The sequence below is a fragment of the Delphinus delphis genome, chromosome 14 (genome assembly GCF_949987515.2).
Source record: "Delphinus delphis chromosome 14, mDelDel1.2, whole genome shotgun sequence".
In the NCBI taxonomy this organism is placed as follows: Eukaryota; Metazoa; Chordata; class Mammalia; order Artiodactyla; family Delphinidae; genus Delphinus; species Delphinus delphis.
This window is the reverse complement of record NC_082696.1, coordinates 9,758,926-9,783,798: the sequence shown is the minus strand read 5'-3', so window position 1 is coordinate 9,783,798 and position 24,873 is coordinate 9,758,926. Positions and strand designations below refer to the sequence as shown.

General features: G+C 45.4%; 1 protein-coding gene across 4 annotated transcripts in view; it reads left to right on the top strand.

The window, feature by feature from the left end:
• ZDHHC14 (zinc finger DHHC-type palmitoyltransferase 14) overlaps positions 1-24,873 on the top strand; it is a 275,052-nt gene that overhangs the window by 161,240 nt on the left and 88,939 nt on the right. For 2 of the 4 annotated variants that reach the window (XM_060029718.1, XM_060029716.1), the window contains exon 2: positions 9,525-9,697. In XM_060029718.1, coding sequence (XP_059885701.1) covers positions 9,525-9,697 — 173 coding nt within the window. The remainder of the gene's footprint in view (positions 1-9,524; positions 9,698-24,873) is intronic. The other 2 variants (XM_060029719.1, XM_060029717.1) reach the window with 1 other exon arrangement.

Here is a 24,873-nt window from a genome sequence, read left to right as displayed (position 1 = left end):
AGGACAAATGGTGGAAGCAAAGCTATACAGACAAAATCTCACACAGAAGCATCCACATACACACTCACAAAAAGAGGAAAAGGGGAAAAAATCATAAATCTTGCTGTCAAAGCCCACCTCCTCAATTTGGGATGATTGGTTGTCTATTCATGTATTCCACAGATGCAGGGTACATCAAGTTGATTGTGGAGCTTTAATCCGCTGCTCCTGAGGCTGCTGGGAGAGATTTCCCTTTCTCTTATTTGTTCGCACAGCTCCCGGGGGCTCAGCTTTGGATTTGGCCCCACCCCTGCGTGTAGGTCGCCGGAGGGCGTCTGTTCTTCGCTCAGACAGGACGGAGTTAAAGGAGCCGCTGATTCGGGGGCTCTGGCTCACTCAGGCCCGGGGGAGGGAGGGGCACGGCGTGCGGGGCGGGCCTGCGGCGGCAGAGGCCGGCGTGACGTTGCACCAGCCTGAGGCGCGTCGTGCGTTCTCTCAGGAAAGTTGTCCCTGGATCCCGGGACCCTGGCAGTGGCGGGCTGCACAGGTTCCCGGCAGGGCAGGTGTGGAGAGTGACCTGTGCTCGCACACAGGCTTCTTGGTGGCGGCAGCAGCAGCCTTAGCGTCTTAGGCCCGTCTCTGGGGCCGTCTCTGGAGCTCCTTTAAGCAGCGCTCTTAATCCCCTCTCCTCGCGCACCAGGAAACAAAGAGGGAAGAAAAAGTCTCTTGCCTCTTCGGCAGCTCCAGACTTTTCCCCGGACTCCCTCCCGGCCAGCCGTGGCGCACCAAGCCCCTGCAGGCTGTATTCACGCCGCCAACCCCCCGTCCTCTCCCAGCGCTCCGACCGAAGCCCGAGCCTCAGCTCGCAGCCCCGGCGGGTGAGCAGACAAGCCTCTCGGGCTGGTGAGTGCCGGTCGGCCCTGATCCTCTGTGCGGGAATCTCCCCGCTTTGCCCTCCGCACCCCTGTTGCTGTGCTCTCCTCCGCGGCTCCGAAGCTTTTACCTTCCGCCACCCGCAGTCTCCGCCCGTGAAGGGGCTTCCTAGTGTGTGGAAACCTTTCCTCCTTCCCGGCTCCCTCCCACTAGTGCAGGTACCATCCCTATCCTTTTGTCCCTGTTTATTCTTTTTTCTTTTGCCCTACCCAGGTACGTGACGGGTTTCTTGCCTTTTGGGAGGTCTGAGGTCTTCTGCCAGCGTTCAGTAGGTGTTCTGTAGGAGGTGTTCCACGTGTAGATGTATTTCTGGTGTATCTGTGAGGAGGAAGGTGATCTCCGCGTCTTACTCTTCCGCCATCTTCTCGGAAGTCCTGCCCTGCTAATTTCTTATGGGTCCAGGATGCACTAAAAGCAAGGTGATGGAGTTACTATGGCCAATTAGTTCGGCAGCCGTACTCCTGAAAATGACACAATCATGTGAGTTATTGTTTGTATGGTTGCCATGGATGTATGCTGTGTACATCCATGGACGTACAGGGATAGTGGCTGTATGGTTGCCATGCCTACGTAATCCCATTAGGTCATTAAAGAGCCAGTTTGGGGGCAGAGAAATGCTGGCTTTCCTCCCCGTGATCCACACGCTAGCCAGAAGTCTTTGGCCTCCTGGAATTTTATTTTATTTTATTTTAACATCTTTACTGGAGTATAATTGCTTTACCATGGGACCTTCTGGAATTTTAAGTCAAACTCAAAATCACTTTGCCAAAAAAGTTTGAAACACCACAATTTTCCCTAACAAACCCTTGCACATTCTCAATAGTAGATGGGGAAATGAAACTGTTTACACACTGTGATTTGAAGCCTGTGTTTTTAAACTATAGCTTCCCAGGTTCTGTGTCTATAGCTGGACCTGTCTGGGTGGTCTGGGAGGCCCTGAATTAAGAATAATGACACTGATTTTGTCACATAGGAGCTCCACAGGCTTCAGGCGAGACTGTGCTGTGTGCAGACATCCCTGCTGTAACCACATCTAGCCAGGAGGCCTGCAGGGAGAAAGCGGAGCCCTTAGCTACTGTCCTTTCCTGGGCAGGGAGAGCTTCACCAGCCTTCTTCCCTTTGTAAGCCCGAAAGCTACTGCTCTCGATGAGAAAGCAGCCGTAGCCTGGTGAAAAGATGAACTGTGGAGCCTCTGATGACACCGTGAGTCCTCTTCATGGTCCACACATTCCTACATGGAGTTCTCCTCTCCCCGTCCTTTCTCTCTGGGTTTGAGCTTTTCCTTCCAGTGTCCTTTTGTTATATTCTTCCCCTTTGGTCCCCGTGTCCATTTATTTAAACTCCCTCCTTCTACATTGGTAGATTCATCACTCCGTGCGATTGCTAAGAAGGGGCTTTTCAAGCGCTGGGCGCTGCTGCGGGGTGTCTGGCGGGGGTAGCGCTCTATGAAATCGTCTGGTTTTCCCGTTCCACGGTTGTGAGTGGATGTTATTTCCGAGTCCACTTTTTTCTCTATTTGTCTCCAAGTATTGTGCTGCTCTTTGCCCTGTAGTGGTACATTTATTTCTAAATATGTGATTAAGGAACAAATCATAAAAGTAATGGTGTTTATGTTCCTGCCTATAAATGAAGAATACATTCATTTTACAGTGACTCAGATGAAAAGGAAACAGATCATTTTTATTACTACTCTCACAGTGCTACTCTGTTATCATTTCAGACGTGTGAATCATTGGCTCAGATTATTTCATTTTATGATCATTTGCCTTAACTGTTTATTATTGAAATGCATTGCAATCAAGACTCTGACGTTTAAAATAATAGCCGAACTTTGTGATTTCTGAAATATAGAAACCTCCTTCGGTGGAGCGTGGCATCGATAAAGCAAGGCCGTGCCCCCTCTATCAACTTTAATTGCCTCATTTCTATGTATAAAGAATAGCTATGCTCATCTTTATGCTTTCATATATACAGGACAGAACAAAAATGTCAAACATAGGTCATGTTGTAGCCAGAGGTCATGAGCTACAATTTACGGGATGTTTTTTTCTGTGCATATCCATTTGCAGGCAAAATATGAAAAGATGACTCAAATTGTTTTGCTATGGGAAAAGATTCTCTACTTTTGTTGTTGTTGTTATGTAATATTATTGCTATTACATGTTTGCTATGTCTTTCTGCTCACCTTCCTACATTTCAAAGGGTCAGTCATGGCCTGTGGGCAGGTAGATTACACATCTGTTATCAATGGCAAAAGATTCTCTACTTTTTGTTCTAAAGGGCACTTGGACTTAATGTCTCTGCTACATCTTCTTAATGTTGTTTTGTTTTGGTTTGGTTTTCAAGTCAAGTTAATCTTCTCCCAAAGAACGTCCTGTAGCGAAAAAGAGAGACTTAGCTACCCAATAATGAAATCCAGATTTCCTATTTGAAATGTTTAAGATATTAGTTTAGCCCCAGGACTTTCATCCAGGGAATCAATTCTACTGAGAGTAAATTCTAACCTGCGAGCCAGTTTCTACATAGAAATACAGAATTAATGAGAGTGCTGATCCTGGAATGTCAGTATCTGATGGTAAAATAATTTTGTCATAAATAATGACATAATACACTAATTGCATAATATAATATAGCACCCAGAAAATGGTTCCACCCTTCATGTATAAACAGCAAAATACAAATAATTATTTTTCCTAAAGTTTTGAGAAGATTACTATTAGAACTGAAAAAATTCCCTCTAATCTTTTGGCAATGCTACATTTTCTAATTATTACCCGGAAGGACCTTTCTTTACCTCTAATGTACAGTGAGATGACAATCAGTAGTAGGCATTTAATCATCATATATAAAGACAAACACCTCACTGATGTGTATGATAGGAAGGGGATTACTGTACAGGCTTTCATCACCATAGCATTTGTTGCCTCTGGTGCTAAATTAGCTCATTTCTTTTATGTTATGAAAATGCGTGCTTTCAGATTCTTTTTTTTCCTCCTGTCGTTTTCCCATTGAGCTTTATGAAGACGAAGGTGCTGGTAGCCTATTATCCGCTCGGCCCTGGCTGGTCTATAGGTCACAGTCCTTCAGACCGAAAGAGGACTTCATTTGGGGTTTATGTCTTTGGCAGCTGCATCATCATCTTGTATCAAATCCAGGCCCTCGGGGGAAGGAGTCTTCCTCATCACAGATGGCACTCGGAATTGGAACGCCCATCCGCAGTTGCTCAGAAACGTGAAGGAGCCGTTTTCAAGTTGGCTGAGCTCAGGCTGGGCATTTTCTTTGCCCCTTGCAGCGCTTCAGCTATTACGTCGTGCCAGTTGCTGGGGGTTGGCTGAGATTTTCCCATCAGTCTCGCCTCCTTACGGAGGTCTCGTTATCGCCGTCATGGGCCGCGTCTTCTTTGTCTTTACCAGCGGGACTGCAGACGCTCTTGGCTTTTTCTGAGCAGCGGTTTGAATGTGTCTGTGCAGCACTGATCTTATTGTTTGCCTGGGGGCCTGAATTCTGCTGCTTTTATAGATAGCGATGTCCAAGACTTCAATGAGCAACTCAACGTTGTCCTTTGAAATACAGAGGCTGGTAGGATGGGTGACTGTCACAGAGCACCTAGTATTGCGCAAAGTTGTACCAACACACGGTGCTTCATCTGCTAGAACTTTAGAGTGTGTGGCACGCATTAAACTCAGTGTGTGCAATCCCACCTTTTCTCGGTGGCGGAAGCATCCTGAACGGGGCAGATCCTTAGCACCTGTTTGAAGGACGTTACAAGACCCAGCAAGCTTAGAAGTTAGAGGAGCAAGTTCTAGACTCGGGGTACATTGTCAATGTTGAGAATATGGCTGATTTGACTTTCCTGCTCTTTTCTGTGTTACTGTAAAATTCAGTGAATAGGTCTCATTCATTCAATTGCTCAACAAGTACTTGTCAAATAGCTACCCTGTGCGAGGCATTGTGCCCGGCGCTGTGAAGGACACATGCTGACCAGGGCCCAGTCTCACCCTCCAGGACTTCCAGTCCAGTGAGTTTCATAAGGCATGTCCACAAACAGCCACAAGTACCATCAAGAGAAGCAAACAAAAATATTACGGAGCTTTAGGAAAAGAAGCCAGCACTTTAGCTCGGGGGTGGAGCCCAGAAAATCTTTTCACCAAGTCCTTATGCGAACTTGAAAGTTGGGGCAGCTTTAACAAGCTGAGTTAGGGGTGAGGGTGTTCCAGACACCAGGGCTGGGTGGCAGGCGCCTTTCTGGGAAGGCCAGGGGTCAGGGTTGCTGTCCCCGTATGTGTGAAAAGGGGGGTAGAGCAGGACATGAGAAGGGGAGACCGGAGACTAGGCACCATGGGGTATGGGCGCCAGAGAAGGAGCTTGAAGTTGATTTGGCAGGAGAAGGGGAGTCATTGCAGGCTTTGGAACAGAGATGTGTCGGTGTGTTTGGGGTAACCTGAAGTGGGGCAGGCAGAGGGCTGAGATGGACGTTCTGCTGTCCCCCAGGCGAGAAGCAGAGAGCTGAGGAATTCAGGGCAGTACCCCTGAGGTTCATGAGAGGCGGGGAATGGGGCCACAGTGCGGTGGAAGGATGGGCCTTAGGGCGGGAGGAAGGCTGTCTCCTCTCTACCCAAGAAGAGGGAGAGAGGAGAAGGGTACCCCCGGGGCAGCGCCCTTTGGCTTCCAGGGGGCTTCTGAAGGACTCAGACTCCAGCGGGACAGGTTTATACATCTGGTAGACCCAGAGAACACAAAGCCGCCTTGTAACAGAGCTTCCAAATCAGCGCCTTCCAAATCCCGGCCCCCTTCCTACCCCCATGTCCTTTCTTCTCCAGCCACAGAGGGGCCAGAAATGGCACTTGGCCAGCTGGGGAGGGGGAGGAGGTTTAACACAAAACCAAGTTAGAAATTTCCACTGGTAATTAGGATTGTTACACTTTGAAACGGTTAATGAGACTGTCTGTCACTTAAAGTGACTGAAGGACTTTCTGTTACCTTCATCTCATGACCAGAAAAGTCAGGATCCGTCTGAGTTTTTCACAGGGTGGTAGGCATGTACCCATCAACTAGATTCTTCGTCTTCCTCCTTTCCCGGACCAGGGCTGAATAAATTAATTGACACTCAAGTGCAAACAACTTAAATCACAGGGTCTTGTCTCCTCCATGAGAATGTGCCAGGGGACAGAAAAGTTAAAGACGTTGATCTCTAATCCTGAATATCATATATTGGCAAGGGCAGCAGACATCCTCGGCGGGAGGTGGGGAGAGGCGGGTGGAAGCGGTGGGAGTCCTCCAGAGCCATCAGCCTGGAGCAGTGGGTAGCTTTACATACAGTGCACTTGGGACAACAAGAAACCGTTTAGGACATGGCTTACTCATTAACGACATCTTGCTGTGAGCAGGCAAACTCTTGAGGTCAACCAAGTTACATTTCAGAACCAAAAGGGAAAAGCAAATACACCATAACCTAAGATCTACTAAATCAACTCCACAGGAGGGTTCCAACAGCACTGAAGAATCCATCTCTGGAGAAGCCAAATGGAGGTAAATAAATTCCACCCCTAAACACCCAAGGTGGATCACATCCTACTGGCTGGTCCCTCCAGGTAATATTGTCCAGCTGTGACCTGGGTGCAGCTGCCTAACAACTGTTCCAGTTGTTTCTTATTGAAACTCATTAATAATGAGAAAGAGGAAAAAGTTGGCCTGTTGTATTCTCTGCCTTTGTTCAAACAGGCATTCTTCTGTTGAATTATGAATTTCAGTTCTGGAAAAATTCTCCTCTACACAATTGATCATTTTCCTAACCATTTTGTTAAAAAAAAAAAGAGGTCCACCTAGAGTAGATTCTTTTGGACTAAAACAAAATTTTAAGGCTAATCTATATAAATTGAAGTTTATTAGTATCGGGGTCAATTTTGTGCCTTTAATATGGACTGTGTTTATTTCTGATTGTGGTACCCTAGCACATTTTCAAGGCTTCATACAATTTCAGGTTGCTTTTTATATGACAATAAGAGTAACAAAGATAATGTCAGTCATATTTTATGACACAAATACTTTCTAATGTTCTTTGGAGTTTGAGTTCCTTGATATTAACTTGATTGATATCACAGTCAGAGATTTAATCAATAGACTTGCAGCAACTGATATTTATCTCCAGCTCTTCATAAAAGCTCCACGTCACAGTCCAAACATGCTCCATTTAACGTAATAGACACGCCTTGGAAAGGTATCTGTTTTTGTAGCCCCTGGCACTGCACTGTACCCTAGAGCTGGGATGCAGCCATGTGAACATTTCAGGGCAGTATTAAATGGGATTTTGATTGTCACTTTGTACTGAATCTTTAAAGGGAAGATGGTCATTTCCTGACAAGACTTTTATTCTCTACATGTGTCAAGTTGAAATGCAAGTTCTGTGTTAGGCTGTAGGGCTGGCCCACCTGTTTGACTCTGTATTTATTTCCCAATAAAAGAAGGGCTCCCAAAGGCAAAGCAAAAGGGAAAACAGGAGGCACCCCAAGCAGCACCATCTTTTAAATGTTTTCTTTCTAATTTTCAGAACTAGTGGATCTCTGTTGCAGGAAAGCGTTTCATTTGAAGCTTTTCAGTACCTAAATTATAAAATCAAATTTTTAAGAAAACTGGAAACCCACTGAACAGTTTAGTTATGTTAGTGTTTGTCTGAAAACACTCTAGGAAAAGCAGTGACTCTTTTTTATGCAACAAAATCCATTGGATTAAAAAAGTCCTTTCCATAGTTAAAGTGAATGCTTTCACAAAGGGTATTTCTTCAGCTTAGACACTTTTGTATTCCTTTTTTCCACAGCAATCTCTGTATATCTTCTTGTTCTCGTTGCCAAATTCACGTTTCTATGAGAATCTCTGACGATGTTCAGAAAGGCTCTAAGTGCCTGGGAGTTTGGGCGGGGACGTTGATGCAGGACAGACAACTAATAGTTTTTTATGGTTTCCCATGAATCCTGTGAAGAGAAGTCACAACAGGCAATCCAGCCCAAGTGTGATCTGATACTTTCTGTCGTTCATTCTGTTCTGTTTCTGCAGGGGAGCTGGTGTGGGAAAGATGAAACAAGTTAGAAATGTCACATATTTTGTGTCTCTAAATCAGGTGATTCTCTTGGAGACCACAGTCCACTTGTCTGGTGGGCAATCTTACCTAGTCATGTTTGCGGTTGCTCTTCCATCTTCTTAAAGTGGCTGGAAAGTCTCTGGTTTCTGCAGAGCAGGGGATTCAGGACAGGCCCTTGGTCTTTAGTTCACAGTAACCACTCCACATAGACCTGAGTCACCAGCCGCTGGAAAACTAGATGCTCTAACTTGCCTGATGTTGGTCTCAGCAAAGGGGACCATGGCCTGTGGTCCCCGAGGCCTGGATGCTTGCCAGCATCCCCTTGCCATCCCATCAGAGACCTTGCCACCTCTCTGCAAGTACTGCACAGGAGTGGGGTGCTGTCCCCAACACCCCAGGAATGAGCCCCCTGGCTCACCTCTTGAGCAAAGCTTTCCAACCCTTTCTTCTCCAGCTCCCTCTCTTTGTGTGGTCTTGAGTATCTGGAAGAGTATCCCCTGGTGAGGCAGACCATCTGGGAGGTGCTTTCCACTCTGGATGTGACAATTCCATGATTCTGTGTGGTGTTTCTCAAAGCCCATGAGGTTACTGAATGTGATGACAATACACTGACCATAGTCATTGCAGGGCCATCCTTCACCCAGCTCCAGGCACCAAGCTACTTTTCACTCTGCCTCTCACCGCCTCTGCAGAGTCAGGGAGCAATGACAGTGGACCAGGGTGATGCTTAAACCTGGTTCCTGGATCCCTGGAGCCAGCTGGCATAGATGTCAGTCTGTCCCAAGGGCATCTCTCCCTGACTCATCACAGCCCCTGCTGCGTGTAAGTTCATTCACTGCAGGACAGTGAAGGGGTTTCACAGAATCGAGATGCGCCGTGTTCATCCGTTGGTAGCTCAAGTGCCTTCTTGAAGAGCATGAGACTATTATATTCCAGCTGCCTAAATCCTTTTAATCCTCTTCGGAAACGGCCTGCAAGTACATTTCCATAGCTCATTAACCTCTTTTGCATAGATTAGCTCCAAAATATTGAAAAAGTGATTTCTTGCCTCTTGAGGGTGGCTTGTGGTTCTCTGCGTTCCGTGCCCTGAGTTGTCTGACCCAGGGAGGAAGGGCCGGGTGTGATGAAGACAGTTCCAAGCTGGTGTCGTCCTATGTTATGCAATTCCAGAGATGGGTGGAGAGTCCCATAAATCATGTGCTCTGTTTACAGGACAAAGGGTGCAAGCTCTGTGCGTCTTACATGGATTGTACAAGCAGGATTATTTTAATTTTTCTGCCAGTGTCTTTCCAGAGTACCACAGTGGGAGCAGAGGATTATTGTAGCTGAGAAGGGGGGTTAAATTGTCCACAAGAGAGAATTGCAGACCTCCCCAAATGTAAATGCTTAAAACATAGATGAATTTTTAATGGAAATCAATTTTGCTTCTCCAAAAAAGCCGTTAGTTTCTTGGAAAATACAGAGTGATCACTGTTGATTACTGACATTGTATTTCCTTTCTTTCTCCCCTCCCCCCCGCCTCCCAACCTGCTGGCAGCTGTCCATATCTAGCAGTGAAAATCACCCCTGCTATCCCCGTGGTCGGTGGCATTCTGTTCTTCTTTGTGATGGGGACCCTGCTGCGCACCAGCTTCAGCGACCCTGGCGTCCTTCCGCGAGCCACACCTGATGAAGCCGCCGACCTGGAAAGGCAAATAGGTAACCCTGAAGGTCCGCCCTTAGCCTCTGGTCACTGCCCACCTGTGCTCAGCCCCAGTGCGGGAGGACAAACGAGGAGCCCGTGCAGGAGGGGCTGGGCGCTGGACAGTGCCAAGTCCCCGGGGAGGAGTCCCGAAGTTTTCATTCACTTGGCCTGAGGATGACCTGAGTAGGAGGTGGGATGGAAAGTGGTCGGAGGTAAGGCTGAGGGTCTGGTGCACTGGAGGCAAGCTGGCGGTGCCGTCAGGCAGGCCGCTGCCACCGAGCTCTTTGAAACCCGAGCGTCCGAGAAGGAGCCTCTGTTGTGAAAGCTGTAGTTCCTGGTGGCTGCTCTTCATTCCCTTTTATTATCATCATAGCTGAACTCTGTAAACCTGGAAACGTTACATCTTAGACGGCTGTCCTATTTATCCAGCCTAGGATCCAGCATTTCCTTTATTAAGGCATAACAAAGATGTATATTTCTGGTATATATTGAGATGAATGGCTTTATTTTTCCTTAGATATTGGAAATCCTAGGATTAAAAATTTCCAGCAATCCATTTTAAAGATATTAAAACCAATCCTAATCCCTCATACAAAGAACCCTTAAAGTCCTTTTTTTAATTAAAAAGAGAGCTTCCTCTTAAAAGTTTGCCTTTGTGAATGTGCAGCTTTGCTGTGGTACAGTGATAATTTGACAAGCGTGGCAGGGGGCTGTGATGACTCAGTGTGAACATAAAGTTTAGGCATGAAAAATCATTTGACAGAAATAGTTCTCTCCCAGTGGGCTTCCGTTCACAGCCCACTCAGAGGAAAGACCCCCACTTTCCACAGTATAAAGAGGTACAAGTGTGGGTCTTGATAGGTACCATCTGCTCTGGTCCACCTCCCCAAGTGCTGAAGCACAGACATGTCCTTCTCTGAGCATCTGCTTCCATCCTTCATCCCTGTCACCTGGGAGGGAAGCAGTAAAGGAGTTGATGATGGGAGTGTATGTGAGTTGTCTGCTGGGCTGCAGCCTCCTTGTGTCCTGAGGTAGGGAAGTGGGGAGACAGTCTCTTTCTTTGACACCACCTATTGAGATTTGAACACAGGGTATTATTTCATAATCTGAAGTCTACATTCATAGCTTGTTAATAATCTGTAAAGGCCATCCATGACGGTCATTGAATTTGATCACATCCCAGCAAGTTTGTGAGGAAGACTTTATTATGACACCCATTTTACAAATAAGAAAACGAAGCCCCAGAGTGGTTAAATGGGAGAAAGTGGCAGAGCCAGAGCCTTCAACCAGGTCTCCTGGGTCTCATCCGTTGTTCTTTAGGGATGTTCTTGCTCTTGAAGGCCCAGTTTCCTTCAAGGAATAGAACGGGGCCTCTAGAAACTGCGTAGTCTATGCCCATGTCAAACTGGCACAAGCTCGAAACTCCTTCTCAAGCAGTGTGCAGACAGCCCAGCTCCCCACACTGGCCGTTAAGCATTTTCCTGCTGTGATCCTGTTTTCCCTCCCACCTCCCTGTTAGTGCTAGGAGCATCTGCAGAATCAGCAAGGTCAGGAACTGGGGGGTTTTCTGCCTTCCTTACAAAGTGGATAATAAAGAGTGCCATTGGAATTCTCTATGATGAATGCAGATTCTAAGAGGCACAGACTTTCCATCATTAACACTGAGGAAGTTGAATGATTCACTGAAATGCAATTTTTTTGTTGTTTTGTTTAGTTTTTTTTTTTTCTTAAAGTTGATAATCTCAGAGCAGTATTTTTCAACATAAGCAATTGTTAAAAACCAGCTCTGCCCCCATGTGTCCGCCCCCCAGAGACACAGATTCTGTGAGGGAACTAGATGGGGTAAAGGATAAAACCAAATTTTGTTTCCCGTGAAGGAGAGAGAAGGGGCTGTAGAGACAGGGCTTTGGCTGGCAGAAATGAGTAGCCTGGCACATCCTTCCCTGAAAGGCAATGATGAGCCTAGACAAAATAGTCAGAAACAATCATTTCATGACTCTGGAATTTGAGGAGTGGTTATTCATGAAAAACTGACGAACCCTGGGTAAGAACAGTGGGAGTCTGTGGCATTCTGTCCTGGGGCTGCTCTAATCGCTAACCTGCGTTCAGAGGTGAGGAAGTTCTACCTGGACAGGACAAGCCCTGAAAACCAGCAGCATTTCTGTCTGAGGGGCTGACTTGATTTGGAGTGGAGCATGGAAAAAACCAGAAACTGAAACTTTCACCTTAAGAAACTGGACAAAGAAGAGCAAACTGACCTCAAAGCAAGTAGGAGTAAGGAAGTCTTAAAGATGACAGTGGAAATCAATGAAACAGAATACGGAAAACAACAGAGAATATGAGTGAGCCCAAAAGTTAGTCCTTAGAGAAGGTCAACAAAATTGACAAACCTGTGACTATACTCCCCTGACCTTCCACTCCAAAACAAGACAGAGAAAAAGAGAGAAGATGTGAATTACCGAAATCAGGAATGAAAGCAGGGGCATCACCATAGGATTTTAACTTTATGCTACAAATTAGACCACTTAGACAAATGAACAAATTCTTAGAAAGCCACAATTACCAAAAAGAACGACTCAGGAAGAAATAAAAAATCGGAAAAAACACATAGCAAGTAAAGAAACTGGTTGTCCATATTAGAAAGATGAATTTGAACCCTTACCTCACACCATACATAAATTTTAAATGAATCATAGACCTACATATAAGAGCGAAAATGATAAAACTTCTGAAGGAAACATAGAGAAAATTTTCATGACCTTGTGTTAGGCAGAGTTCTTAGATATGACACCAAAAACGTGATCTGTAAAAGAAAAAGATGATAAATTGAATTGCATCAAATTAAAAACTTTTGTGCTTCAAAAGATACCATTTAAGAAAATGAAAAGACAAACCACAGACTGGGAGAAAATATTCACAAATCGAACATCTGATAAAACATTTCGTACTTGTATCTAGAACATATTAAGATCTCTTACAAGTCAATAATAAGACAAACAACCCAATTAAAAGATGGGTAAAGAATTGAACATTTTTTTCAAAGCATATATATGAATGGCCAATAAGCACATGAAAAGATGCTCAACATCATTAGTTGTTAGGGAAATGCAAATCAAAACCATAGTGCAGTACCACTTGACACCCACTAAAATGGCTCCAACCAGAAAGACGGACGGTGTTGATGAGGATGTGGACAAATTGGAACCCTCATGCGTTACAGGTGGGAACATAAAATGGTGCAGCCACTTTGGAAAACTCTTCTCAAAAGTCCTCAAGAAGTTAAAGTTACCATATGACCCAGCAATTCTACGCCTCCGTATATATCCAAGAGAAATGAAAATACACGTGCTTGTATGTGCATTATACCTAATAACCAAAAACTGGAAACAGCCCAAATGTCCATCGGTGGGTGAACTGATGTACAGTATGTGGTCAGTCCACACAATGGAATACTGTTAGGCAGTAACATGGAGCAAAGTGTTGACACAGGTTGAAAGAAGCCCAATCAGAAGACTAAATACTGTGTGGTTCCATTTATATGAAATGTCCAGAAAGGGCAAACTTTCTGGAGAGCAAATCAGGGATTGCCCAGGCTGGGGCTAGGACTGAGGGCTGACCACACATGGATGTGAGAGAACTTGTTGGAGGGATGAAAATGGTGTAAAATGCATTGTGGTGATGGTTGCATAAACTAAGACATTTACTAAAATCATTGTATTGTGCACTTACAATGGATAACTGTTATGTAATGTAATTTATACCACAATAAAGCTGTCAAAAATAAAAAGGAGGAAGAGAGGAAAGGAGAGAGGAGGAGGATGGAGGAGAAGGAAGAAGGCTCTCCTGTCCTCTGGTTGTGGGACTTTAGGCTAGTTGTGCACTTTCTAAACCTCATCCCACCATGTTCTTAACTTCAACATGGGAATAAGGACCCAGAGCCTGTGAGGTTCTTGTCAGGATTAGCTCAGTAAATCGCAGAAATTTTTGAGAAAAATTCTCGTCTTTTCCCACTTGGTTCTCTCTTCACCTTCTATAAACACAGATTCTCATAAAAAGCGACCCGGTTTGTGATGGAAATAAACAGCAGAGCTGGTCTAATGCTTTATAAGGAGTTCTCCCGTATATCACTTGGCTGTGGAAAATAAGATGATGTTTCAATGAAATCCTACCACATTTATTTCATGCTCTCTAAAGAAGGAAAAATGAAAAATGCGATTTGGAAACTTTTTATTATTAGGGCTATTGATTCCAATTATCCATTGTATTTCTCTGCGTGTAGAAGCCCAGAACAGCCACTTGAAACCGTCCATCTGAGGAGCTGATTGAAGATTTGCCAAGCATCTGACCAGCTACCCCGTCTTCAGATTTCTGGAGAGGAGTGGGTGGCGAAGAGGAGGCTGTGTGTCTCAGAGTCTGTTCCAAGTCTCCGGAAATGCCTTACACTTCTTTCTTCTGAAAGAGCCTTCCCAATAACTCATGCTGCAGCTAAAAAGACAGCCAAGAATGCCAACAGGAGTCCAGGGAGGTCCTGCTGGGGTCACTGGAGTCCTGCTTGGAAACTTTTTAGTTTTGGAAACTCAGTTCTTCCAGTTCACTCGGGGACGATCAGATACTAAGCAACTGATTTGGGCTTAGAAAAAATTACGATACCACCTTCACGGGCTCCAAGCATTTCATTTCAATTAGGGATAGACCTTTCCAGGGATCAAAATAGGGGAAAGAGGCGGGTCTCCCTCCTTCCTTCTGTCCCGTGTGCATCTCTTCCCATCCTGAGGTTGCCAAGACAGGGACGGCAACTGTAAGCTGAGATACGCACTCCGCCTGTTGGGCTCTAAAAGCAAGGCTAGTTATTTAGGAAGCTCTCTCCCCGTGTCACGGTAACCCCGACCCCAAGTAAGTGATCTAATGGCTGCTTGGTGAGGATGGAATCAGATTAAAGGAAGCCAGGTGGCCTTTAAAAAATTCACCTGTGCTGTGGCAGAATCTGAAGAATTATTGTCTCCACTCTGAACCTTTTACTGGCCGGCTAGAGTACCACTCTGCTGGACAGTGCCCATGTTTGCGCCTCCCTTCCCTCTGCTCTGACCCCCTCTCCCCTCCCTCCTCTTCCTCTCCTCCCCCTTCTCCGCTGCCTTCTCTCCTCTCCTCTCCTCCCTCCTCTCCCTCCTCCTTTCTTCTTCTTTCTCTCTCTCTCCCATACTCTTTTGGTCAAATTCTCATCATCCAAGAATTTTCCTTGTAGTACCCGGAAACAGTCACCATTTCTAACACTGGAGTTTATCTTTCATTGCCTCTTAAAGCCGTCCTTGGGCTGGGTATCCTCTGGAGGAGCCGTCTAGGAAGCAAGCAGTCAGCTTCCTGCCTCCACGGAGGCACTGGCCTTGTCAGCAGCTCAGGTCTACACTGTCCCAGAGAGTGCAATTCCTGCAAGGGCTCTGTGGAAACAGGGTGTGTTCACCACCCATCTGACTTGTTAGTTTTCTCCCCAAAGACATCTTAATTCTATGTTTAAGAGTAGAAACATTTTCATTGGAATTTTAATAACACCGATGGAGTTTTGTTGAAGAAAATGCTTTCTGAGGAGAACATTCTTAAGCGAATTTAAGACCTTAATTTTCTCTATTGTAAAGCTACACTATTTCCAATTTTTTCTCATTGCCATTTTTATTGTACCAAAATTATTTTTATTGGAGTGATTTCTTTTCTGTGTAAAATTTATAACTAAGATTTTTTTTGAATATTATGAAAGCTGCCATTATGAATTTTCTTTTTTCTTTTTCCAATTTTTTTCAATTTTTGGTTGCATCCCACAGCATGTGGGATCTTAGTTCCCTGACCAGGGATTGAACCCACTCCCCCTGCACTGGGAAGTGCAGTGTCTTAACCACTGGACTGCCAGGGAAGTCCCAGATTTTCTTATAGAACTGTTATTTCTACTACAACAAATTTTCCTGGTGACTTAATTTTTTACTGTGTGAATTTTTTAAACCATAATTGGCTTCTTTTTGTGTTAGTTATTTCTACTGGTAATATTCACCATAAAATTGCTTTTAAAATTGATGGTTTCATTTATTTTTTGCCTTGTAACTAGTCTATTGGCTGTGATTGCTCTGTGATGACCTCTTGCCATACATTTTGCAGTCACGTTGTATGCTGTATACTAGATAGCCACACTTGAATATGCAAGAAAAAAAGAAAAAAGGCAGACATCAAAGATGGTTAATTTGATTGATTTTTGCCAGTTTTCTTTTCAGAAGGTGACATTTTCTGTCCATTTCTCCTATTCTTATTTGCACCTCCCTACTCATCTCCAAAATTACCGCAGTTAATCCTTTGTGTAATTTTTATTTGCAGTGTGGTCATTTCAGGACCTCATGAACATTCTGCTAGACCAAGAACTTTGTCTAGAATTGAACTGCACCTGCCTCTCTGGGATTCCTTCCTGCCTTTCCCATTCGCTCTCCCCTGCTGCCTGTTCTCTACCCTGTTCTTTCCAGCATTATTATGATGCTACTTCATTAGCTTTTAGACTTTCTCTTTTATGCACCAGCTTAAGCATTTACCTGTGTCCACTGAAATAAAATATTCCCTGCCCTTTTCCTGTAAAGTAATTGGTTTATTGGTCCACGATGAAAAGGTAGAATAGTATTAATAGCTATTTTTATTAAGTACTTCTCTTGTGCCCGGCATTATGCTAACCTCTTTCCATGTATGATCTCATTTAAGACTCACCACAGCCACTCCATGATGTTTAGATGCTATTAATGTTCCTATTTTATGTAAGAGAAAGCTGGTGCTCAGATTTGCTGAAGGTCATCTGACCAGAGCTGGCAGTCAAATACAGGTCGGTCTGCCATGACACCCTGTGCTATTAACCACCGCCTGCTACTGCCCACCATCTTGTTGCCCCAAGGGGAAATTTCTGGGACCCCTGGAGCAGGTAGCACTTCCCTTTGCCCGTAAGTTATATTCTCTCTCCCCGCCCCAGATTGTCAGCATCATCTGGTCCTCCAACTTCCCTGGCCCATTGGCTGGGTCTCCCTGTCATAGCCACGGTCAGAAATAGAGAGCCGTGTCCAGCACACTGTGGCTAGCGGGCCTGGTTCTCAAATCCTGAGCCCAAGTGGGTGGAGAAGAAGAACTACAGGGAAACTCCAGACAACCTGACGGCCCTGTTGGAGCTGCCTCGCTGATGTCTAGTTGTTCCCTGATGCTTGTGAAGGAGTTAAGGGAAGGGGGGGCAGGGTGTCCTACCATATCTGAAATACCTTCTAGAAGAGGCATTTCCTTGTTTAGGAGAAAATGCCAGAATCATCTAGTGTGTACTGATGCCAGGGAAGGGTAGTGAGTCTCCTATAGAAATGCAGAGTGGTTGCTTAGAATGTCAAACTTCCTGATTGTCTCTTTTAAAAAAAATCCCACCCTGGGAGAGCTGGAAACCAGATGTCACAGTTCAGAATTATGGTATTTGGGGAAATACCACAAGGTTCCAAAGGGTCTAGTTCTGAGGGATGGAAGGAGCTGGAGATTTTGTTTTACTGAAGGATTTGGAAGAATGGGTGTGTTTCCTCCAGGATGCTCGTTGAAGCCTATGTTATTTCTTCTTCCTGTAGAAGTCCAAACTTTTGGGAATGTACTGTGTGCTGGAACTGAGGCCAGCTTCTGATGCAAATGTATTTACTGAGCCTGAATTCCTAAATCTACGTAGGTATTTTAGTGACCTCCGTAGTCCCCATCCTGAATCTACTGGGTGTGTCTCAAGATAGTTGAAGATTTGACTTATATATGTGTATGTATGTACAGATTGGAAAATCTTCTGTAGAACTGATGAACTCCTTCCTAAAAGCAATGCTATCACTTCATTTCAGGTAAGGGGAAATCTCTCTCTCTCTCACTGCACCAATGTCACAGTCTTTAAAGAGTCTGTGTTAAATCAGCAAAGTGATGACATAGACCAATGTTGACATGCTTTACTTTAAAAAAAAAAAGTACTGTAATTGTAATCATTTCTCATATACAAGGCCACAAAAAGGGGAAAGATGATGAAAGAACCAGGGTGAGGAAAATGTCAACTTCAAGGGAACGGCGGAAGCCAGGTGCTGCAAGGAGGGGAAGTAAAGGATCAAGTGGCATGAAAGGGATGGGAAAATTGGGACCACGTGGTTCAGGAATATGGCCAAAGGAAAGAGCAAGAGTCTGGAGCTTGTTAATGGAAATTAGAGGCCCATCCTCACCCAGCTGGGGGCACTAAGAAGACTGCTGACTCACGGATCTCCTGGCTGTAATACAAGAGCTTTCTCAGCTCACCTCCCCAACTGCAGGTAGGCTGCTGGTTCATTGCAATGCTCTGAGTCATAGGAAGTCCCAGTTTAAAGGGACCTCAGCAATCATGGAGTCTGTCCTGGACAACTCCCTTAGTTTACAGATGAGTAAAACAAGTCTCAAAGAGAGACAGGTACAAATCCGCCAATGCTCACACAGAGCGAATCTGAGACAGACCTGAGACTCCAGCCCTGGGGTCCTGATGCCACGTGCAGGTACTATACCTCTCCTTTGACTTTTTTGCTTCTGAAACTGAATCCCTAAATCCTAAATCAAAGCGAGGTCCGTGAAAAAGCAACATCAACATCACCTGGGAGGGGCTTCCCTGGTGGTGCAGTGGTTAAGAATCCGCCTGCCAATGCAGGGGACACGGGTTCAAGCCCTGGTCCAGGAAGATCCCACATGGTGCGGAGCACTAAGCCCGTGCGCCACAACTACTGAGCCTGCGCTCTAGAGCCCGCGAGCCACAACTACTGAGCCCAAATGCTGCAACTACTGAAGCCCGCGTGCCTAGAGCCCGTGCTCTGCAACAAGAGAAGCCACCGCAATGAGAAGCCAAGTGGCCCCTGCACTGCAACAAAGAGTAACCCCCGCTCGCCGCAACTAGAGAAAGCCTGCGTGCAGCAACGAAGACCCAGCGCAGCCAATAAATAAATAAATAAATATTTAAAAAATCACCTGGGAACTGAGTAGACCTGCAGGACCTCAGCCCCCAGCCCACCTGCTGAATCAGCATCTGTCCTTTAAACCAGACGCAGGTAATTCACATGAAAGCTGAGAAGCACAGCCCTAAAGCCCTTCCACCTCCCTCCCTGCGACGGGTGCCCAAACCTATGACCGTCCTCTCCAACAGTCAGTATTTGCTTCCTCTCCTCTTAAGCTCTCGGGACCATCATATTTTCAGGAGTTTGGCGCACTACAACTTCATTTACTTTGAGCATTCAGTGTAACAACTTCCTGCAGCAAATCTGAGTAGGTGCTTCACATTCTTTATTACTACTTATGAAAACAACTGTATCAATAAATATTTTCTCTTTAGATAGTGCTTTGCAGAGTTCAAAGTCCATCTCTGTTTTCATCATCAGTAAAGTATGTGGCTATGAGCGCCGGCTCTGTCAATAAGTTGATTGAGCCTGCATCCCAACTGTTCCACTCGCTGTATAATCCTGAGAAGTGTTTGAACTTCTCTGGGCCTTGATTTTGATGCATATAAAATAGATCCACTAAGTGCAAAGATCCATTCTAGTGTTGTTATTCTGTGATTCTAGAAATAAACCCTTCTTCCTCCTTTGCTTGACCATGAAAATTTGGCAACCTAAATGCTTTAGAAGGTTATTAAGCCTATTCAGCTACTGAAACAGGAGTGACATATTCCGTTAATAATTTTAGAATGCAAAGCTATACGCACACCCATGTAAATTCAACAAGTAAACTGTAGTTGCTGCGAAATAAGCGAGATATTTAAATGACTCACTGGAATATTACTATCATTATTACTTTAACTGGTATGCTTGGGAGGGTAAAGTAGGTTGATGAAACAGTAGCTCTCTGAGTGAGGGAGTGAGTCAGCCAGTCAGTAGGTTTTAGAGGGAAGTCAAAGCTAAAGCACTTATCCAGGCAGGGCCTGTTGGGCAAAATGGGATCTGGTCACGCCGCCGCCGCCGCCGCAGCCGCCGCCGCCGCCGCCGCCGCCCCCGGTGTGTGCGTTGGGCGGGATGGGGAGGGAGGCGAGAATGGCCTTTCAGGAGAGAAGTCCCCCCGGAGAAGGTTAATCAGAAGAGTGAGCAGGCTCTTTGTGCTGGGAAGTGGGAGGCATTTTCTTCTGACAAGTGTAGAGTAGCATGAAAGGCAGCTCAGGAATAAAAGGAAACGAAGGACTCTGGGAGGAGAGAGGAAATGGAGTGGCAAGGAGGTGGGGCGGGGCTCAGCTGGGAGGAGCCGGGAGAGGCCGAGCAGGTGCAGGTCCAGGAAAGGATTACCCGCCACGCTGAGCAGCAGAGATGATTTAAGGAAGGAGTGCTGTGGTCAGAGAAGCAATAGGTCTGCCTTGCCGTTTTCTTGGGAAGAGCTTTTTTTTTTTTCTTTTAACAGCCCGGGGAGTCATCCCACATACTGCTTTGTAACCAACACCTGCACGTTTTGTGGCTGGAGTCTAAATTAGGAATCCAATTTAAGTGAGAGCCTCTTGCCAAGCAACCCATTCGTTACTGCCTCTGCTTAGCCTTATCCCTCACCTGTCAGATGCCAGTGTGTCATTTATGCACTCGCATACTCTGTGAATGTGTAACTTCGTTTACATGTTACCTTTGGGGTCTGTGATATCAATGAAACTGTGTCATAATAATCACCCTCTGAAACCTTGATGTAATCCAACCAACTCACCGTTGTTTTCCAAGTGAACTTTCTTCCTCTTTCTTTGGAGTTTAATGCTGCGGTGTAGGGATTTACAGCTGGTTTGGGGGGGCTGGGGCATGCTATATCTCCCTTCCCTCCTGTGTCCTAGAAAACTCAAATCTAGGTTATGGGAGAGAGCTCAACTGTTGTGTTTCTTGTAGATAAGCTCTGAGGCTAAGACTCATTGCCTAAGAATATAAGTAGACTAACGTCAGCTGTGTTGTCCAAGCTTGTGATGGGCATTAGCACTCAGAGGCTGGAAGGTACATGAAAGAGGACAGGGAAGGCTTGAGGTGGTTCTATCTGGAAGAATGGTGGGGCTCTTCCTGCCACCATGTTTGGTACAGAAAAAATTCCTAACATTTTTCATGTATCCAGATTTATCTTCCAAGGCTCCTGTAGGAAAAAGTTGGCTTGTGTAGGTGGACAGAAGTGAAGACCATTTATTTGGAAACTGTAGATTAACACTTTCTAAGAGAAAACAGAAATCCAAGTGGATGAATGCCATACTTCATACCATCAGAACCTGGAGTGCGCACTTGACAAAATCTCTTTATTTTCCTTTAAGGGTAGAAACTTGAAGTCCAGGGGTCCTTGAGTGAGTGAATGGATGGGTTACTCCTTGCACTCAATGGAAATCAATAGAACAGAAATAGGCTAAAATCTCCTGTGGCCCTCACAAAACTAAATGGAACACGCTTGGAGCGATCCTGAGTTCAACAGAAATAGAATGCAAACCACATGTGTAATTGCAAAGTTTCTAGTGACATTAAAGTGAAGAGGGATAGGTGAAATCAATTTTAATAGTATATTTTATTTAGCCCCGTATATCCAAAATAGTATCATTTCGACATGTATTCAAGATAAAAAAGTACCAACAAAATCCCTTACATTTTGGTGGGTTTTTTGGTATGAAGTCCTTTCAGTGTGTGTCTCGCACTTACAGCACATAGCAATTCCGATGCGCCACATTCCACCTGCTCAGTAGATACACATGGCTAGCGGCTGCCATATTGGACAACATGAACATACAGAACAAAGAATTGGGCCTAAATAGTTATTGGGATCTCTGAGAGTTCTTGGTATTGTTTATCTTGTTTGGGGATCATTTGAATAACCACTGGATTCCTCCTTTGAGATCCTCCGCCTGTTATGTATTCCATAATACGTATCTGAAGGCAGAGTCAAGCATCTCTGGAGAGTTGAACAACCACAGAACTCATGCGTCTCAAAGGAATTAGTCGGGGAATGGGTGGCTTGCTTTCCCGTGGTCTGTTTCCTAAGATACAAATATAGTGACTCAAATGGGAAATTTAAGAACAATACCCGGGGACTTGAATGATCTGGTATGGACTCATCTAAGGGAAGCGTGCCGTGTTTATGCTTTGGGGACCAGTGTCACAGGTCATGGCCAAGCTATGCCCTCTCTGCATGGATCCTCAGGACTGGGGAGCTGTCATTTAACAGTTGTCACAGATTTCCCGAGCTCACCCATGGGCTGGGGTGAGAGTATCCAGGGTTATCAAAGCCTCTGGGTACCACGTGCTAGCAGAAGGCTGTTGAAAAGTTTACTTCTGGTGCCTCATGGGAGAAGTTTGTCTTTCACTTCCTATCAAAGGATTGCTGATTATCTAAAGCCAGCTGGAGCTGTTGTCTCGCTGTTGGGACTGTCCTCCCCGTGTGTGGTGTGTGTGTGTGTGTGTTGTCAAGGGCTGCTCCAAAGCCAAAAATCCCAGCAGGAGGACACGTGGGGCATATATTATTTTACGAGATGTAACTCTTCTGCACTCACTCAGGTATAATGGATTCATTTGGGAGGGCGAGAGTTGGGCCATCGCAAGTGTCAGTGAGGCCAGAACTTTCAGATTGGATCCTGGTAACACTCCTTATGTCATATGGTTGATTTGAAGTTTGAAATTACTTGGAGAAGAGGCCCACTTGAAAGGTGGCTTCTGATCCTTAATTAGTTGTTGTTTTTTTAAAGATTTTTAAAGTCTTTATTAAATTTGTTACAGTATTGCTCCTGTCTTATGTTTTTGGTGTTTTGACCGCGAGGCACGTGGGCTCTTAGCTCCCCAACCAGGGATCGAACCCACACTCCCTGCATTGGAAGGTGAACCACTGGACCACCAGGGAAGTCCCAATTCGTTTGTTTTTAGTTTGTGCAGTTTCACCATGGTTCAGGCCTATCTTATTGAACATGAATGTCCTATGAGCCCCGTCTAAAAGGACAACGTAACACTCTCGCCAAGACTTTTTATCTAATTATTATTATAAATTCCGCAGCGTATGCATGACTCTTTGATGGACTGGGATTCTAGGCTTTTCAAGCCAGTGAGTGAAGCATGGGCATTTGGGACAGGGCTGCCCCTCTGTTTTCCTGGTCACCGCTCTGCAGAGAGAGGTTATTAAGAGCAGCTACACAAGAATGCCTGTGGTTGCCTGCTTTCCTCAGCTTCCTCACCTGGGCAGGAGTAGGTCAAGGGCTCGCTCACTTGTGCTCTGTATAAACCCCCATCCAGTTACAGGTGCTTCCGACCGAGGTGCGAGTGATAGTCTTTTCTTCCCTGTTACCATCTTTTCAGACCAGGAGACGGTTGCTGGGTGTTTCATTTATTTCCCTGCATGCCGTTCACCTGTGCCTTAATCCGCTGTACATCAATTTTAGCACTGAGGCACCTTCCTCATCGCCTCTGCCATTCTAGAAAAAAGAAGGACACGTTTTTCTCTTAGATACGGATGAGAAGGTTTTGCTGTCATATATGATATTAATCCCATGAATACCAACAAAAACGTCAAGTTCTAAGAAAAGAACCCAGAAATGAAAGCGGTGGAGAACAGGTCACGTGGGTGTGTGATTGTGGCCAGCGTTGAGAGGAAGCTGTCTGTAGTTGGACAAACTTTTGCTGGGTGACTACAGAGAGATGACTGCATTTTTCTCCGAACGAGCACAGAATGCTTCAAACATTTATGTGGTTATTTTTTATCTTATGATGACATATCCCAGACACTTAATGAAAAGTATTCCCGGCTGGTTGTTTAGTTAGAAAATGAATCATTATCAGTTAATCTATTTTAAGCACACACTATCTTAAGAACTATGGAGGAATCAAAAATCTAGCTGGAGGCTAGCATACAGAGTGAAAACACTGAGGCTTCTTTTTTTAAACAACAGAAATTTATTTTCTCGCAGTTCTGGAGGCTGGAAGTCCCAGATCAATGTGTCGGCTGGTTTGGTTTCTCCTGAGGCCTCTTGTCCTCAGCTTGCCTGGTGGCCAAGAAGGCTTTTTAAAACAAACAAGCAAACAAAGGAACATCATTAAGGGCGGATGGTTGTGATGCAGGGTTTACAATCTTTGCGCTGCGGACAGTTTGAGGCAGAGAATTCTTTGCGGTGAGGGCCGTCCTGAGTTTGCAGGATGGGTAGCGGCATCCCTCCCCTCTACCCACTAGATGCCATGAGCACCCCCCTGCCCCAGCTGTGAGAATAAAACTGTCTTCTGACAGTGCCAAATGTCCCCTGGGAGGTAAGATCACCCCAGGTGGAGAAACTGAATTTGTGAGGATTGAGGGAACCATGAACCTAGGAGAGAATCAAGAGAGATTAATCACGGAGAGTTGTCTGGGAAAAGCAGATCTGAGCTGGATCTCAAAAGACAAGAGGATAAGAATTGCCTGAGTCCATGGTCCCTGGGGCGGAGGTGGGCAGAGAATAGGAGAAGGGAGACATTTTAGAAAGTAGTGACTGAAAAAGGCATATAGGAACCCAAACAAGATTTCTTTGGCCAGCATGGGTGGTACATAAGAGTAAGGGGCAATAATGAATGACTCTGGCTGGTGTTTGTGGTGGGTAATAGCCGCTCAATACAGGTTTCAAAAGGCAAGAAAATAGAACCAGGAAAGAATGAGAATGACTCAGGCTTTTATAGCATACACTGTACGCCGAGCACTGTCTTATTGATGTTAATTTAATCCTCTCAGCAGCCCTAGGAGGCAGGTGCTATTACTATTCCTACTTTACAGCTGGAGAAACTGAGGCATGGAGAGGATGAGTAACTTCCAAAAATCTCAGCCGGTAAATAGCAGAGCCCCAGTTTACGCCCCTGTCCAGTCGCCAAGCCCATGCTCTCACCCATGGCACTGGGGCAGGGGTTAGTCCACGTGGTTCCTGGGTGATGGAGTTCTCACCAGGCGGCAGGAATGGGTCTGGAACCCAGGTGGTCAAGCAAGGTTTGAAAGGAATAAAAAACCCTACCCTAGTTTTCAAAAACGTCAGGAATTTGTTGGAAGGGTCACACAGATGCTCAGATTGTAGAGGAAAACAAGGGAAGCAGTGTCGAGCAGATAGCTCAGATCCATTAGCCCAGGAATCGGGACAAGGAGAGTAAGGTGAACATTGGAGCCAGGGCTTTGAGCAGGAGAGGACAGGTGAGGCCTGGGCTGGGGGGAGGGTGATGGGCAGACAAGGCTGCCACGGAGTGCGGGC